Genomic DNA, 13,092 nt, shown 5'->3' with positions numbered 1-13,092 from the left:
CAGAACCCGAAGATAAAACCAGCTGCGAGTCAAAATCACGCCGCGTTCCCTGGGATCCCCACGGAACAAACCTGCGCGGCTCTGGGGAGCGTCTTTGCTGCCCCCCGGGCGGTCCCAGCGGGCGCGTTTGCACCCAAGAGTTTTCTCATTCTACAGACTCGCTGCGGTTTCGCCTCCTTTGGCCGGGACTTCGTTCAGTTCGTAAGCGACAGCGCGTCGACGCTGCGGTGGGCTCGGCGTGGGGGTTGGCACCGCCGCTCGCCTGGGAAGGGTTAACCTTGCCGGGGTGTGTTGCCGTTTTTGCGCTTGTTGGGTTTGAATAGAATGGATGTGTGGTTGTTGTGTTGGTTTTTTTTTAAATCTGAGGCTAATGTGCAATTCAAATCATGTTTAGTCATCGCCCGATTGCCTCTTTTTAATAACAGCTGGACTCGCCGAGGGAAAACTCTCTTGCTCTGCCAAGCGGCTTTAACTCTGCCGGCCGCCCGCTCCAGAGCCAGGTGTGTCGCTCCGGAACGCGCTCCGGGGGTCGGGGCCGAGGCGGGGGCTCACCCCAAAGCCTCCCCCCGCCGGGGCCTGTCAACTTCAGGAGGGAAGAGCCCCAGTGAACACCGTATGATGTTTAATTTGGTGGGTGCGGAGAGATAAAACGCCCCTTCCGAGGCCTTTTGCCTTGTGGGGCACCTGAAAGGCGTCTCCGTCCCGCGGCCGTGCGGCGTTCCTGACGCGTTTGCCTCGTCCCTGACGTCAAAATCGACGAGTGCTTTTCAGCTGGGCGCGGGGAGAGTTGCAGGTGCACCCTTAGCACACGGCTGCGACTTTCTGCTCTGCCTCCCCTGCTGATCCCGTTTGGGACGAGCGTAAACTTCTGGCTGTGAAAGCCGCGGTGTCTTGACGCACAACCCTCAGACCTGTCGCGGCTCCTGCCCGATGCCACGTGCAGAAAACAGCTGGGTGGTTGTTTTGCCTTCCCAACCTGTTTCCCAAGGCGTATGTGGGAAGAAGGGACGAGGAGCACGCTCGCGGTCGCCTGTTTCCTTTAGCTTGTGTAAAAAAACGTTGCTGAGAAGGTGAGTTAGTCCAGGAAAGCAGCCGGTCGCGGTCCCGTGTTGCTCAGGCTTCGTTAGCGTGAGCGAGTCGACCGGGACCTCTCTGGGGTTTTAAACAGCTCGTGCTCTTGATCCTTCCCATCTCCTTTGCTAAATAAAGACCTTCAGGGACCCGCAGCTCGGGCTGTTCCCGCGCTAGGCTCGTCCCAGGTGCTTACAGCTGGTTTTCACGGGTGAATTAAGCCAGAAGATCAAGCTTTGCTCCAACTTCGGGTGACTTTGTGGACTAATTCTGTAACGCAGCTCCCGGAGGGACAGCGGGGAGCGCGCAGGGCGTGGGGGGCGCAGCCTGGTCCGGGCTGTGTTTGCGTGAGGCCATCGGTGGGACCTGGCCGCCGTGGATGTTGGCGAAGGGGACGTTTCTCTGAATCCCCCAGTTGAGCTCCTGGCACTGGGGGGTTTGGTGGCTCTTTTCCGTGGAGATAAAGCTGTTTAATGCTTCAGAAAAGCATCGAGGCCCTTGGATCCGCCTACGTGGTGTCGTTCTGTATAAGCTGCGCCGTTTAGGAGTCGTTCCTCTGTGGCAGCAGAACAGAGGGTCCTTCTAGCGCAGTTTGTGTAGGGACTGTGACGGGGACGTTCACGCCCGCTCCTGCCGCGCGTCTCTAATCTAAGCGGAGCCCTCGCGCTGGTGTGACTTTGGAGAAAGGCTGCGGCTGGCTCTGGCGTGCTGTGAGGCGACCGGCTCCTGCGTGAAACGCGGTTTTGTGGGTGGGAAGGGGATGGAAATGGGAAGGGGGGCGTAAAGCGCACGTGGAATATTTCAGTATAAACCCTGGGCTTCCCTCTCGCTTCCCGTCCCCTGCTGAACGCTCGCGGGTGTGCGGGAGCTTCAACTCCAGAAGGACTTGGCAGCACTCGGGGAGAGAAACAGGAGGAATAAATATGTTGAGATGAATTTCAAAAAGGTGGTGGGTGACAGCTGTGCGTCCCAGGATTGGAGTGTTTCTGAGAATAAAACCATCGGTTGCTGTCATTCACCCTCCGGGTATGAAATTGGAAGCCCAGTTACCCTTGAGTGTTTCATAACCTTTACCTTTTGGAGGTCAAGGCCATGTCATCATTAATCTACCATCGCCTGAAAGCCTCGGGGCTCTGCTTTTCATCCTGCCATCCGTCATGCTGCGGCGAGATACAGCAGAGTGACCAGAAGGGCCCGGTTTTGTACACACATGTGGGCACGCACCCGTCCGTCCTCCAGAAGGAAAACGCCGAGGATGCGCTTACGGAGCCTCGTGTCTCTCTCTGCATTTGTGATGAGGCTACTCGGGGCTTCATCTGCAAACCCGGAGCAGTTTCCTCCCGGGGATGCTTTAATCTGCGGAGAAGGCAGCGCTCTCTGCCCCTGCGGCGGGAAACTTGGCCTCGGGGGCAGCGATTTCACAGCGACGGGGGCTTTTGAAAATACAGAGCGGGCGCACGGAGCGAGTCGTTGTCCTGCCCGGGGGGGAGCTGCCTCACCTTCCCCCGGCCTGAGCCTGGGCCGGGCTGGTGGTTGGTCCTTGTCCCCGCCCGGCTGCGCGGGACGAGCCCGTCTCACGTGGCAGCGCACACGTAGAGCGGTGGCTGTTCGCTCCGGAGCCGGGCGCGACGGTGGGGCCTCGCCGGCAGCTCGCTCGGTGCTGGGAGCGGAGACGCGCTGGAGGAATCATTTATTAGGAGCTCGTAGGCGCTGGGGCTCGAGGGCGGCTCCTCTGCTCCTCGCCCCAAACGCCAAAGGCAGGGAGATGCTGTAGGGGCTCTGGGATGGGCTTTCGGCCGCCCTGGCGCTGGGCTTTCCCCTGGGTCAGAGCCGGAGCCCTGCGGGGGGGGTAACCACCCATCGCACCCCAGCGCCGCGGCCGCCGCAGGAATCGCGGCCGACGGGGGGAGGCGAGCGGCCGCCCGGGTCTGCGCAGGGAGCGGGTGCCCCAGCCCGGCTCCCTTGGCCAGTGCCAGAGCTCTGCACCCCGTGAAGAGCACCAGTTAGTGCCTTGTGGCGTTAACTCTCCCAGCACCAGCAGCAGCCTTCTCCCGCGAGAGGGGGAACGGGCCCGTTTTTTAATGGCTCCTTCTCCCTTTTGGGAATAAGCGGTGGGAGCCAGAGGACAAGTGGTTACACCTGGAGTTGGTCGGTGCTGACACTGTTCCGCTCCGGAGCGGTGCAGCCCCGCTGCCCTTCGCGACGTCTTCCCCAGATCACTTGCTTCAAAGGAAAAATAATTGCTGGAAGCCCGAGGACCCTCCGGGTGCTGCGCGGGGCTGGTCGGAACGCCGTGGTGCAGAGGGACGAGCCCCCTCTCCTTGTGTCCTTCCCTTCCTGGAAGAGGTGACATCAGCCTTGGGGACAGAAGGGCCAGATTCTGCCCGGGGCGGTGCAGCGTCAGCCCCCGCCGCGCCTGGCGGCCGAGGGGCTTCATCGGGGCGAGGAGGGAGCCCGGACCTGGCCCGGAGAGGCGGCGGCTCCCGAGGCAGATTCCCGTGGGGGTGGGCTGACAGCAGCCCCGTGCGGAGCTGGGCCCGCGCCCTGATGAAATTTAGGGGCGGAAACCAAAGCTTCGGGCTGGCGCGCGGCGCAAATACACTGATACGCTTGTGTGAACGCTCCCTGGTCACCAGATCGCAGGAGAGACTTTGGCTTCAGGGCTCGGAGTCCTTCATCAAAGCTTTATTTTTCTCCCCCCCCCCGCCCTCTTCTTCCCCCCACCCCGCTTTTTTAGACAAACTACAAAATAACTGTCGTGGCGTGAGCGCAAAGGGAACAAGCCTAGGAATAGTAAGGTTAGAAAATAAATCTGCCATCCTGCCAGAAAGGTCAGCTTTCCCCGCGGAGGCTGGCGCACCCATTTGCACGCCGGAGCGCGGCCCCGGGGCACTACCAGGGGTTGATAGATGCAGAGATAGCAGCGTTTTGATAGAGGTAATTTTCCTCAGATGGGTTTCAGCACCCCATGAATCAAAACCTGTCAGCGAGAAGCTCAAGATGGAGTGAAGTTTATTGTACGCGTGTTTGCATCTGACACCGGCGTGCTAGGGGGTCAAGTGAGCGAGATCATTAGGACCGTGTTGATTTAGGAGGACGGTTCTGTGCTTTCCCTGCAGGGCAGTGGTGGGGGCGGGAGGCGTGGGGGCAGCTCACCGAAAAAATAAATAAAAACCTCCAGCTCGCCGCGGTCCCTGGGAGCCTCCCGTGTCCTTTTATTAAAGACACAGCGCTTTTCTTCTCGAAAGCGGCTCCGGGGCCATCCTCCCGCTCCGGGGATTTAAACCACGCGGGCAGCAGTGGTGGGTTTTCGGAGCCTGTTTAATGTCGCTGAGGCACAGGTCGGATTTTCTTTGTGTGGCCGGGGTTTGCGCGAACGCCGCGCTGCTCCAGCGGGCGACTTTTCCTTCCCCGACCCCGGGATGATGATCCCTCCGGCCTCCTTTGTTCACAACCCCCAAGTTTCGCCGCTCTTCTGGGACGTTGCTTCTTCCCCAAAGCTGCAATAATCCCGTGCTGGGGCGGGAGGGGGCTCTCGCCGCAGGACGGGGCTGGGGAGGGCAGGGAGTGCTGGGGGGGCGTTAACTTTGCTCGTAGCTTCGCTGACAAACCGCGGAGCGCGGGACCGGCGGGACGGAGCAGGTGGGTGAGGGCGGCGACGTCCTCGCGCCGGAGCCCTTTTCAAATCCTCCCGCTGCGGATTTGCGGGAAGGAGGGCGAAGCTGCGGCGTGGGGCGGGGAGGGGGGGCTCTGCTGCGGGGGAATCCGGCGTGTTGGGGCCACGGCCGCTTCCTGCGGAGCCGCAGCTTGAGAACCGCTGAGCTGCGGGTTCAAACGCCCGGCCCGGGCCTGTTGCCACAACACTTGGCCGCGTCAGGAGTCACGGAGTCGCCGCGGCCGCCTTTGTGTAAGGTCTCGGCACGGCCGGGTCGCCCCGCTGCTCGCTGCCGGTGCCGCTCCTGCGCCGCTTCGGCTGCTCATGGCCTCGGTTTATGACCTTGAGCTTAACCGGATCAGTGTCCAGCTCGATTCCGCTGCTTGGCCGGCTAATTCCAGCTGATCCGGGTGGAGCGCCGGGACTTGGAAGTGTGTTTTCTTGGGAACGGTGCCCTTGTTCTCCTCCCGCCTCTGCCCCTCGCTCTGAGCCGCAGGCGCTGGTACCTCTGGTTCCCCGAGGCGGGAACCCGCCGCCCTCCCTCGGATCGCGGGAGGTGCTGGAGGGGGTTATGGGGGGTGAGAACACCGAGATGCCCTTAGCGATGGGGGGGAGCAGCGGCGTAGGAGCCTGGCAAAGGAACCGGGCAGCCTTAACTGCAGAAATGGCCTGAAAGAGGCACAGAACAGCCCGAGGTGGGAGTAAATCCGCAAGAAAACGGGTGCGTGGAGGCTTTTACAGGCGATGGTGGGTTTGGCTGTTACCGGCGATCGGGACGTCGGCGTGGGCGATGGCAGCGGAGGTAAAACAGCCTCCAGGTTTTCTGGAGAAGCTCGAGGAGCGGGGCTCGGAGGGCTCTGGGGAATGTCAGCAGAAATTTGTTCACTTGGGCTGGAAATAAATGAGATGAGACTTGGGAAGAGAGGGCGAGCGCCGAGCCTCCGTCTCCAACCGGGAACATTTCCGAGAGAAGCGGCGCAGCCCCCGTAGCGTGGGGGTGCCCGTCGGGACTGCCCCCTCCCCAGGGGCATCGCGAAGGTCCCTGCGACCGCTGGAAACGCTCCCCCAGACCCTTCCCGGGCCCCGTCCAGACAAAGGGGAGGTTCTGGCTGCTGAGGCTGGCGTTTCCCTCGCACGCGCCTCGTCGCAGCGGCCGTGACGAGCGTCTGTCCTGTCCTTCCACCCTCCGCCCCGCTCAGGATTGAGCGCGGAGTTCGGAGCGAAGAGAACGGCGCTGTAAGGACGGGGAGGGGGGGCTGTGGCTTGATTTGGGGAGGTCGTGCCGCGGGCTGGGAGGGCGACGCTGCCCTTGTGCGTCTCGGCTGGTCGCTGCCCAGAGCCGCCCTCGCTGCCCGACGCGCTCCGCGGGAGCCGCCTTGGCCGAGGCAGAGGAGAACCGCTCCGCGCCCGGCGTCTCCGCCGCCTCGCTCCAACTTCTAGCAGGTGCTCTGGTAGCCGACTGCGGGAGGACTGGGGGTAGGAGGAACGTGATTTACCGTTAAACGAGCACCCTGGGGCCTTGCCAACAAAATAAATCTTCGTCCTTCTTTGTGCCAGAGTGAAGAAGATGAGAAACTGAAGAAGAGAAAGGAGCGGTTTGGCATCGTAACGAGTTCAGCCGGGGCTGGAGCGACAGAGGACACAGAGGTAAAACCTTTTCCTGAGCGGACGGGGAGCGCTCGAGGACGCCGAAGGGAGCGGTGACGGTCCCGGCTCTGTGCCCCAGCCCGCCCGCGCCGGCGTGGGGCCGACCCCGAGCGGGGGGTGGGTGCTCACCCGTGGCCTCTTGGCCTCGGCAGCCAGCGTTGAGCTTCCGCCGGTCGATCTGTTGCGGTTTTTCCCCGGGCTCCTGCGGGAACTGCTGCTCTGGAGCCTGCCCAGGCGCGGGAGCGTGCCAGCGCGCGTTGGCATCCGGCTCCTCCTCGTGCGGGGTGGCACGGATCCTTCCAGAAGAGCCGGGGGGGCACAGCTGCTCTACTCCAGTTTCTCCCACCCTGGTTCCCCCTCCCCTCGGTTCGAGCTGACTCTCTCCGCTCCTCGTGCTCTGCAATTCCCCGGCTGCTTCCCCTCGGATGCTATTGTAGGTCTTCATCAGTAAACCCCCGGAGACCCCCGTGTAATGAGGATTGAGATGCTGACCCTGTTTCCAGCTTTTCTCCTCCGTGCTTTGTTCTGTCCTCTCTGCTTTTGGCCCATCTTTTAAATTTGTAACCTCCTCAGGGCACTTTTGTGCTCTTTTAGGTACATTTTACGCTTTCTTCTACTTCACATCGTTCCGAGTCACCGTGCAGGCTGAGCTCCGGCGCCGCAGCTCCCGCCTTCGGCTCGGCGGGGAGCCCGCGCGCACCGATGGTGCCACGTAAATAGGGCCCCGGCGCGGCTCAGCCGGAGTCGGGGACCCCTCTCCTGGGGACAAAGGGACCCCTCGGGGCTGGGGGCTCCCGCCTTAACAATCGAGTGGCAAAGGTTGCGGCAGGGCGAGGGTTGGGGCTTGGAAACTGCTTAACCAGATGGCTCCTGGGCTCGCCAGACGAGAAGTGGGTTTTGTTTGGTTCCTAAGAGCAATCTCAACAATTCAGGTGGGGTTTGGGGGCTTTTTTTTTTTTTTTGTGTGTGTGCACGTTTTGTTTTGGGTTTGCTGCAGAAACGCTGCCCCGCGTGAAGCGGGGAGCGGCGTTCCCAGCCTTCTGCCGAGCATGGGAGAATGAGCCCCTCCGGCCCGCGCGGAGGGGGCGGCTGGCCGAGGGATTCCATGCTTTTCCGTTAGGTCACTTGGAGATTGTGCCTGGAACAAAAAGGTCTTTTTACTGGTATTGTGTGCACTCAAATGCACCTTTCCCCTGGAGATTCTTGATTAGGGCTTCTGTTGCCCCCGGGCTATTTATCCTGCTAAAAATTAAGATTTATACGCCCCTCGTGTATCGGCTTAAAGGCATATCTGAGAGACGCAATAGTATATTTAATGCGTTTTAGTGTGTCCCTCTCACCTTTTCCATGAATAGGAGAGTGTTAACCCTTTGCCCTTTTACATTTCCCACCTCCCCACTGCCTGGAAGGGTTTCCAGGCCTCTGAAGTCGGCATTGTTCCCAGCTCAGCCCCTTTGTAGCGCGTTGCCAGCAAGACGCGGTGACTCCAGCAGCACTGTATCTCAGGCACTGTATGTTTCCGCCGGGTTTTGGGGCGCTCTTTGTCCCCGTGTTGGGAGAAAAACTTGGTAGCTCCCGTGAACTCACTTGGTGTCGGTGCCCCGAGGAAGAGGCCGGAGCCACCGAGCTCTGGCGTGGTTACCGATAGCAGATTTTTAATAAATTCTCCATCGGGTTGTGTGTGGGATTTTAAAGAACTTGTTCATTGGTTTCTTTTTGGTTCTGATTTTTTTTTTTTTTTCCTTCTAATTCCCCTTTGCAGGCAAAGAAGAGGAAAAGAGCAGAACGCTTTGGGATCGTCTGATGCCGGTGCTTTTTAGCCTCAGCCCATTTGCAGTGTGCCTCTCGAGTGCGTGCATCCTCTTTCTCTCTCTTTCCCCCACTTTCTCTCACTCCCACACTGTTTCTCTAGTTTTTAGTGATGAGTAGACAGGGAATCCCCCGTAGTTGTATGATCGTGCTACTTATTTTTTCAAGTCACGGAATTTAAAAATGAAGAAAAGTTGAGCAAAAAGAAGAAACCGTTCTCGGTGCATCTCCAGCAGCCCGCGGCCCGCTCGCTGGCAGCAGCTGGTGCCGGAGGTGCCATCGGGCGGGGAGGGCCGGGGAGCGTCCCGCTGCCCCCCCGGCGCCGCAAACCGGCAAGGAACCGGGCAGGTGGAGCAGCGGGAGGAGCGCAGCGGCTGCCTGCGAGGAGGGACGGAGGTGGAGCGGGGTTCGCCGGGCCCTCAGCAGGCGCTGGCCCAGCCGCAGGACGCCCGGCTCGCCGCAGCACGCTGTCCCTTTGCCGGCCGACGCCGCGTCCGCCCCGGGGACTGGCCCCGCTCCTCCCCGGGAAAAGGGCCCCGGGGCTCAGCTCCGGGGCCGTATCTCCGCAGCAGCCGCGCCAGGAGCTGCCTCGTCTCGACGCCACCCGAGTCCTGCCCCGGGTCTGCGCCCCGACCCCCCGCCCCTCGGCAGCAGGTTGAACGGCAGGGAAGGGGTTTCTCCATTATATCGTCTCACGTTTTCAAAAAGGGAGGTGGGCGCGCGGTGGCCGAGGCGCGGGGCGGTTCCGGGACCTTCCCCCGGCGAGCCCGACGGGGACTGTCGCAGCGGGAGGTGCTGATGAAGCCCGGCTCCAGCCCGGGGGCCCGGCACGAGGAGGAGAAGGTAGCGATGCGTTAGCGCACGGAGCCTGTTCTCACCGCTCCCCCCGTCCCGCTGCGGCCTGCGGCGCCTCGCCTGCGTTTCCCGGGTTCCTCTGAGCTCGGCGAAACGTTTCTCTCCTTGAACAAGAAACCAGCAGAGTCGCTTTGTCCCGTGTCCGTTCTCAGGCCGGGTTTTCTCTCGTCCCCTCTCTGCCCCAGAGCAGCTGCCGCTGTTTTAACTCGCAGAATTGCTGAAGAAGCCTCAACCCTCCCCGAGCTGCCAGGAGAGCGCCGGCGCTGCCCCGGGCCCTCTCTTGGGGGTGGGAGGTCTTAGTAGCTGCCCAGGGACACGGGTCCTTCTGCTGCGTTATCCGTGACCCTTTGGGTGAAATGACAGAAAAAAATTAGGCCGAGTCACGCCAAAGGCAGCGCTGCCGCGGCTCGTGGGGCGCTTCCCCCTGCTCTGGTGTTTCGGACGGCACCTTTGTTCCCGGGGAGCTGCAAAGGGCAATTCCCGGGGCGGCTGCGCGGGTGGAGGCGGCGCTGGGGGAGCGCAGGAGCCGGGGGGGGGGTGACCGAAGCCGCCCCGTGTCCATCCCTCCTTTGCCGCCCAGAGAATGAGTTTCCCTCGCGAGCGCTGAGTTCTCCCCCCCACGGGCCCTCGGCCCCAGCAGAAATCCGCCCGCTCGGCCTCGGGCGGGTGCTGTGGCTGGAACCCTCCTCCCGCCCCAGAGCCGCGGCCCAGGGTTCTGATTTCTGGCCGCAGCCTCGTACCCGAGCGACGTTTGCCTTGTCCCCGCTGGGTCCTTGAGATGCGAGAGAACAGCGGTGGGGGGGGGGGGGTGTAAATCCACTTTCCACAGGCGCAGACCTGATTCTTACTGAGCAATATATATATTTTTTAACGTAGAAGTCTTCAAACTGCTTCTGTTCCATTGGTGTTCGCAGCCGCCTGCGTCCGCGTGCCCTCGGGGACTCTCGGCAGTGCCCGGACGTCGTTCCCTTCCCCAAGGGCAGCTGAAAGCCTCGGGGTTCCGTTGTGCGTCGGGTCGTCGGTGGCTGAGTGAACCGCAGCTCCCTCGCTCCTTCCTGATCTCATGTAATAACGTTTGGGGTTTTTGTTTTGGTTGGTTTTTTTTTGTATGTCAGATTTTGTAAGATGTATTTTCTATTTGGCTCATGATCTTTTTTGCTGGTTATTTGCTTGAAATGTTTTGTAGTGTGCCAGGGCAAACACTGCATTTCATTCTCGATTTCATAATAAAACTGCTTCTCCAAGGCAATCCTGGTGTCTGCGGCTTCGGCGCGCGGAGCCCGAGGTGCCGCCGGGGCCACTCCAGCCTGGCCGGGCCCTCGCCGGCGCTCGGGGCTCGTCCCGCCGGACCCACCCTCGCCGCTTCCTTCCACTGCGAATCCTCCTGCTTCCCGCTGCCCCCGGGACCTGCCCCTGCGCCGGGACGCGGCCGTGGCCCAGGTCGGGGCTGTGGCCGAGCCCACGGCCGATGGTTTGGTGCCGCGGCCCGAGCGACGTCGTAGAACTCGAGGGGAAGCGCCGACGCCTCTTGGGCGCGTCGCCTCGCTCCGGCCCCCGGCTCGTAGTCGGAGCCGCCGGGATGAGCTGGGGGCTCTCGTGTCGTGGGACGCTGCTGGTCCAGCTCGCCCGGCGGTGGCCACATCCTGCGCTCGGAGGGCGAGGAGCGGCCGTGGGCTGCCGGGCTCCCGCCTTCCCGCAGCCTCGGCCGCCGCATGTGGGGCTTCACCCCCGCGCTGGGACGAGCCTTGGCAGAACCCGCAACGCCCCGTTTCGCCGCCGGCTCCGCGCTCTGGCCCAGGAACCGGAGCTGGGGGGGGGGGTCCCAGCCCTGCATCCTCCCCCCCACCCCGGTCGCTCCCCTCCGCTGGCGGGTCCCGGGGCCGGTGAAGCCCCGAGTGCGTCTCCCCCTCCCTCGCGCCGTCTCCTCCCCTCGATGGGGTTGAGCTTCCCTTGGCCGCGGTACCACAGTCGGGATGAGCTCAGCTCCCCCCTTCGCCGTGCGGGTGCGTCGGTGTCCCCGGCCCGTGCAGGCAGCGGCGCAGGCAGCGCTGCCCTCACTCTCCCCCCCCCCAGCTCCCCGGGGAGGTGCCGGGGGCCGTTTTCCAGAGGACGCTGCATCTTTCACCCACCGGGTTTTCCCTTCCTGGGCGTAGGGGAGAATCATTCCAATCCCACTGTGTTTAAAACACCACCTAATTTATTTTTCCTCTCCGAGCTGGGGGCTGCTCGTGACTAATTTGGGCTGAATAGGGGAAGAAAAAAAGCAGCGGGCACACAATGAGCGGGGGAAAGTGTGGGAAAGCGAGCGAAAGAAAAGGAGGGCCGGGGCTTGCAGCGTGAGAGCTGGTAACGCCGAGCGGTGCCCAAATTCAGCATGAAGTCACTTTTCAGAGCCGACGCTTGGGCTGTAAATGCGAGTGGGACGATAGGTCAGGCCGGGGGGGGGACACGAGAGGGAGAAATGGGGAGGGGGGGGCTGCACAATGGGGTGAGGAGCGAGGTGTGCGGCTGGGGGGGGCCCACGCGCTCCCGTGCCAACATGTCCCCGCTCGCAGCCGCCCCGGCCGCGTCTCCCAAGGGCCTCCTGCCCCCGCGTCCCCCGTGGGGGGGTTGGAAACGGCTTTTGTTTAAACTCACAAAAATCAGGAGACAAAAGAGCGGAGCCTGGAATTGCGGGGGAGCCCGAGGGGGGACACGGCAGCGAGCCCCCGCCGCCACCCTCCACCTGCGCGTGGCCCGTGGCCCTCCCGGCTCGGTGCCGCCGTTCCCGCGGTGGGGTCCGGGTGGGATCTGGGATGCGCTGGATCCGCAGGGCTCCGGGGGGGGGTTTCCATCGCAGGCGCTGCCCGTGGGCCACTGCTCCGGGGACCTTCTCCCCCGACTCGTGTGTCTTCTCCCCGAGGAGCCTCGACCCTCCGCAGCCGGTGGCTCCCGGCCCGCGGGGCCTTTCTGCGGCGGCGGGAAACCGGAGCGAGGGCTGGTCACTGCCTCCGTCCCCGCGAATCCTTCCTCCAGCCCCGGCACCGCTGCGCCCGCGGAGGGGGTGGCTCCCCGGGGGCTGCCGCTCGCTGCGGGACGGGGATTTGGGGCGCCTCGAGCCCCATTCGTGAGCACCCTCCCGCCCTGAGCCTGGGACGGTTTGGGGGGATCTTTGGGATCACGTCGAAATCCCGGCACAGGTCGGGCGTCGAGCGGCGGCGCTGCCGGGGGGGGCTGAGCCCTCCCGGTCCCCGTCGCCCCCCGTGCCCCGGCATCGCTCGCCGATGGTGGGGGTCTGGCCCCGGCCCAGCTCTCCCGGAGAATCGCCCTGGTTCTGGCGTCTCCCCGCGAGGCCGGTGGAGCTCGGCCAAGCTCCCGTTGATGGTTTAATTACTGTGAACGTCGCATGCGGACGGTCTCGTTAGGCGGCGGAGGGGAAGGTTCGGGAGCCACAGCCCGTCGTGGTGCAGCCGTGGGTGGTCGTCCGGATGTCCCTGTCCCCGTCCGTGCCCCCCAGCCTGCCCCTGGGGCGCTGAATTAGGTCACCCCATGGCCTGGGGTGTGGGGTGGGGGCGGGCAGTGATGTGGGGTGCAGCCCCCGCGGCCTCGGGGGAGACGTGACCAGAACAAAAGCAAGTGCTCGTTAAACTCTTGACATCATCCTTGGAAGCAAACAAACCACCCCCCCCCCCCCCAAGACCCCCCTTCCTCAGGCCGCCCTTCTGGGTGGCACAGCCTGTCCCCCCCCCAGGCACACCCCAAGGCCTCCCCCTCAGAGCTGGGTGTTGTCCCCCGGAGCTGTGTTGGGGTACGGGGGTGTCACTGCCCTCGCTGCCCTGCGGGGGCTGGTTCGGTGCCATCCTGCGGGTCCTGAGGACCCCCCGGAGCCGAGTCGGGGGGGGCAGAGCAGGTGGCTCCCCCCGGAGCACCTCGACTGTGGCCGAGACAGGTCTGGGGGTCTCGGGGTGGAGCAGACAGACACGCAGGAGGGGCGCGGGGCAGGGGTGGGGTGCGGAGGGGCCTGGGTGCTGCCGGGGGGAGCGGCAGCGTCCGGCCTGTCCCAGAGGAGCTCGGCT

The 13,092-nt window shown here is 63.3% G+C and overlaps 1 protein-coding gene across 2 annotated transcripts in view; it reads left to right on the top strand.

Moving 5' to 3' along the window:
• Positions 1 to 10,286, top strand: part of SARNP (SAP domain containing ribonucleoprotein) — a 29,278-nt gene extending 18,992 nt beyond the window's left edge. For both annotated transcript variants that reach the window (XM_074854003.1, XM_074854002.1), the window contains 2 exons: positions 6,284 to 6,373; positions 8,136 to 10,286. In XM_074854003.1, coding sequence (XP_074710104.1) covers positions 6,284 to 6,373; positions 8,136 to 8,177 — 132 coding nt within the window. In that variant the 3' untranslated portion in view covers positions 8,178 to 10,286. The remainder of the gene's footprint in view (positions 1 to 6,283; positions 6,374 to 8,135) is intronic.
• Positions 10,287 to 13,092: the final 2,806 nt, after the last annotated feature.

This window comes from Strix uralensis, chromosome 33 (genome assembly GCF_047716275.1).
Source record: "Strix uralensis isolate ZFMK-TIS-50842 chromosome 33, bStrUra1, whole genome shotgun sequence".
Taxonomy (NCBI): domain Eukaryota; kingdom Metazoa; phylum Chordata; class Aves; order Strigiformes; family Strigidae; genus Strix; species Strix uralensis.
Note: the sequence above shows the minus strand (reverse complement) of the source record. Positions and strands in the feature narration are given on the sequence as shown.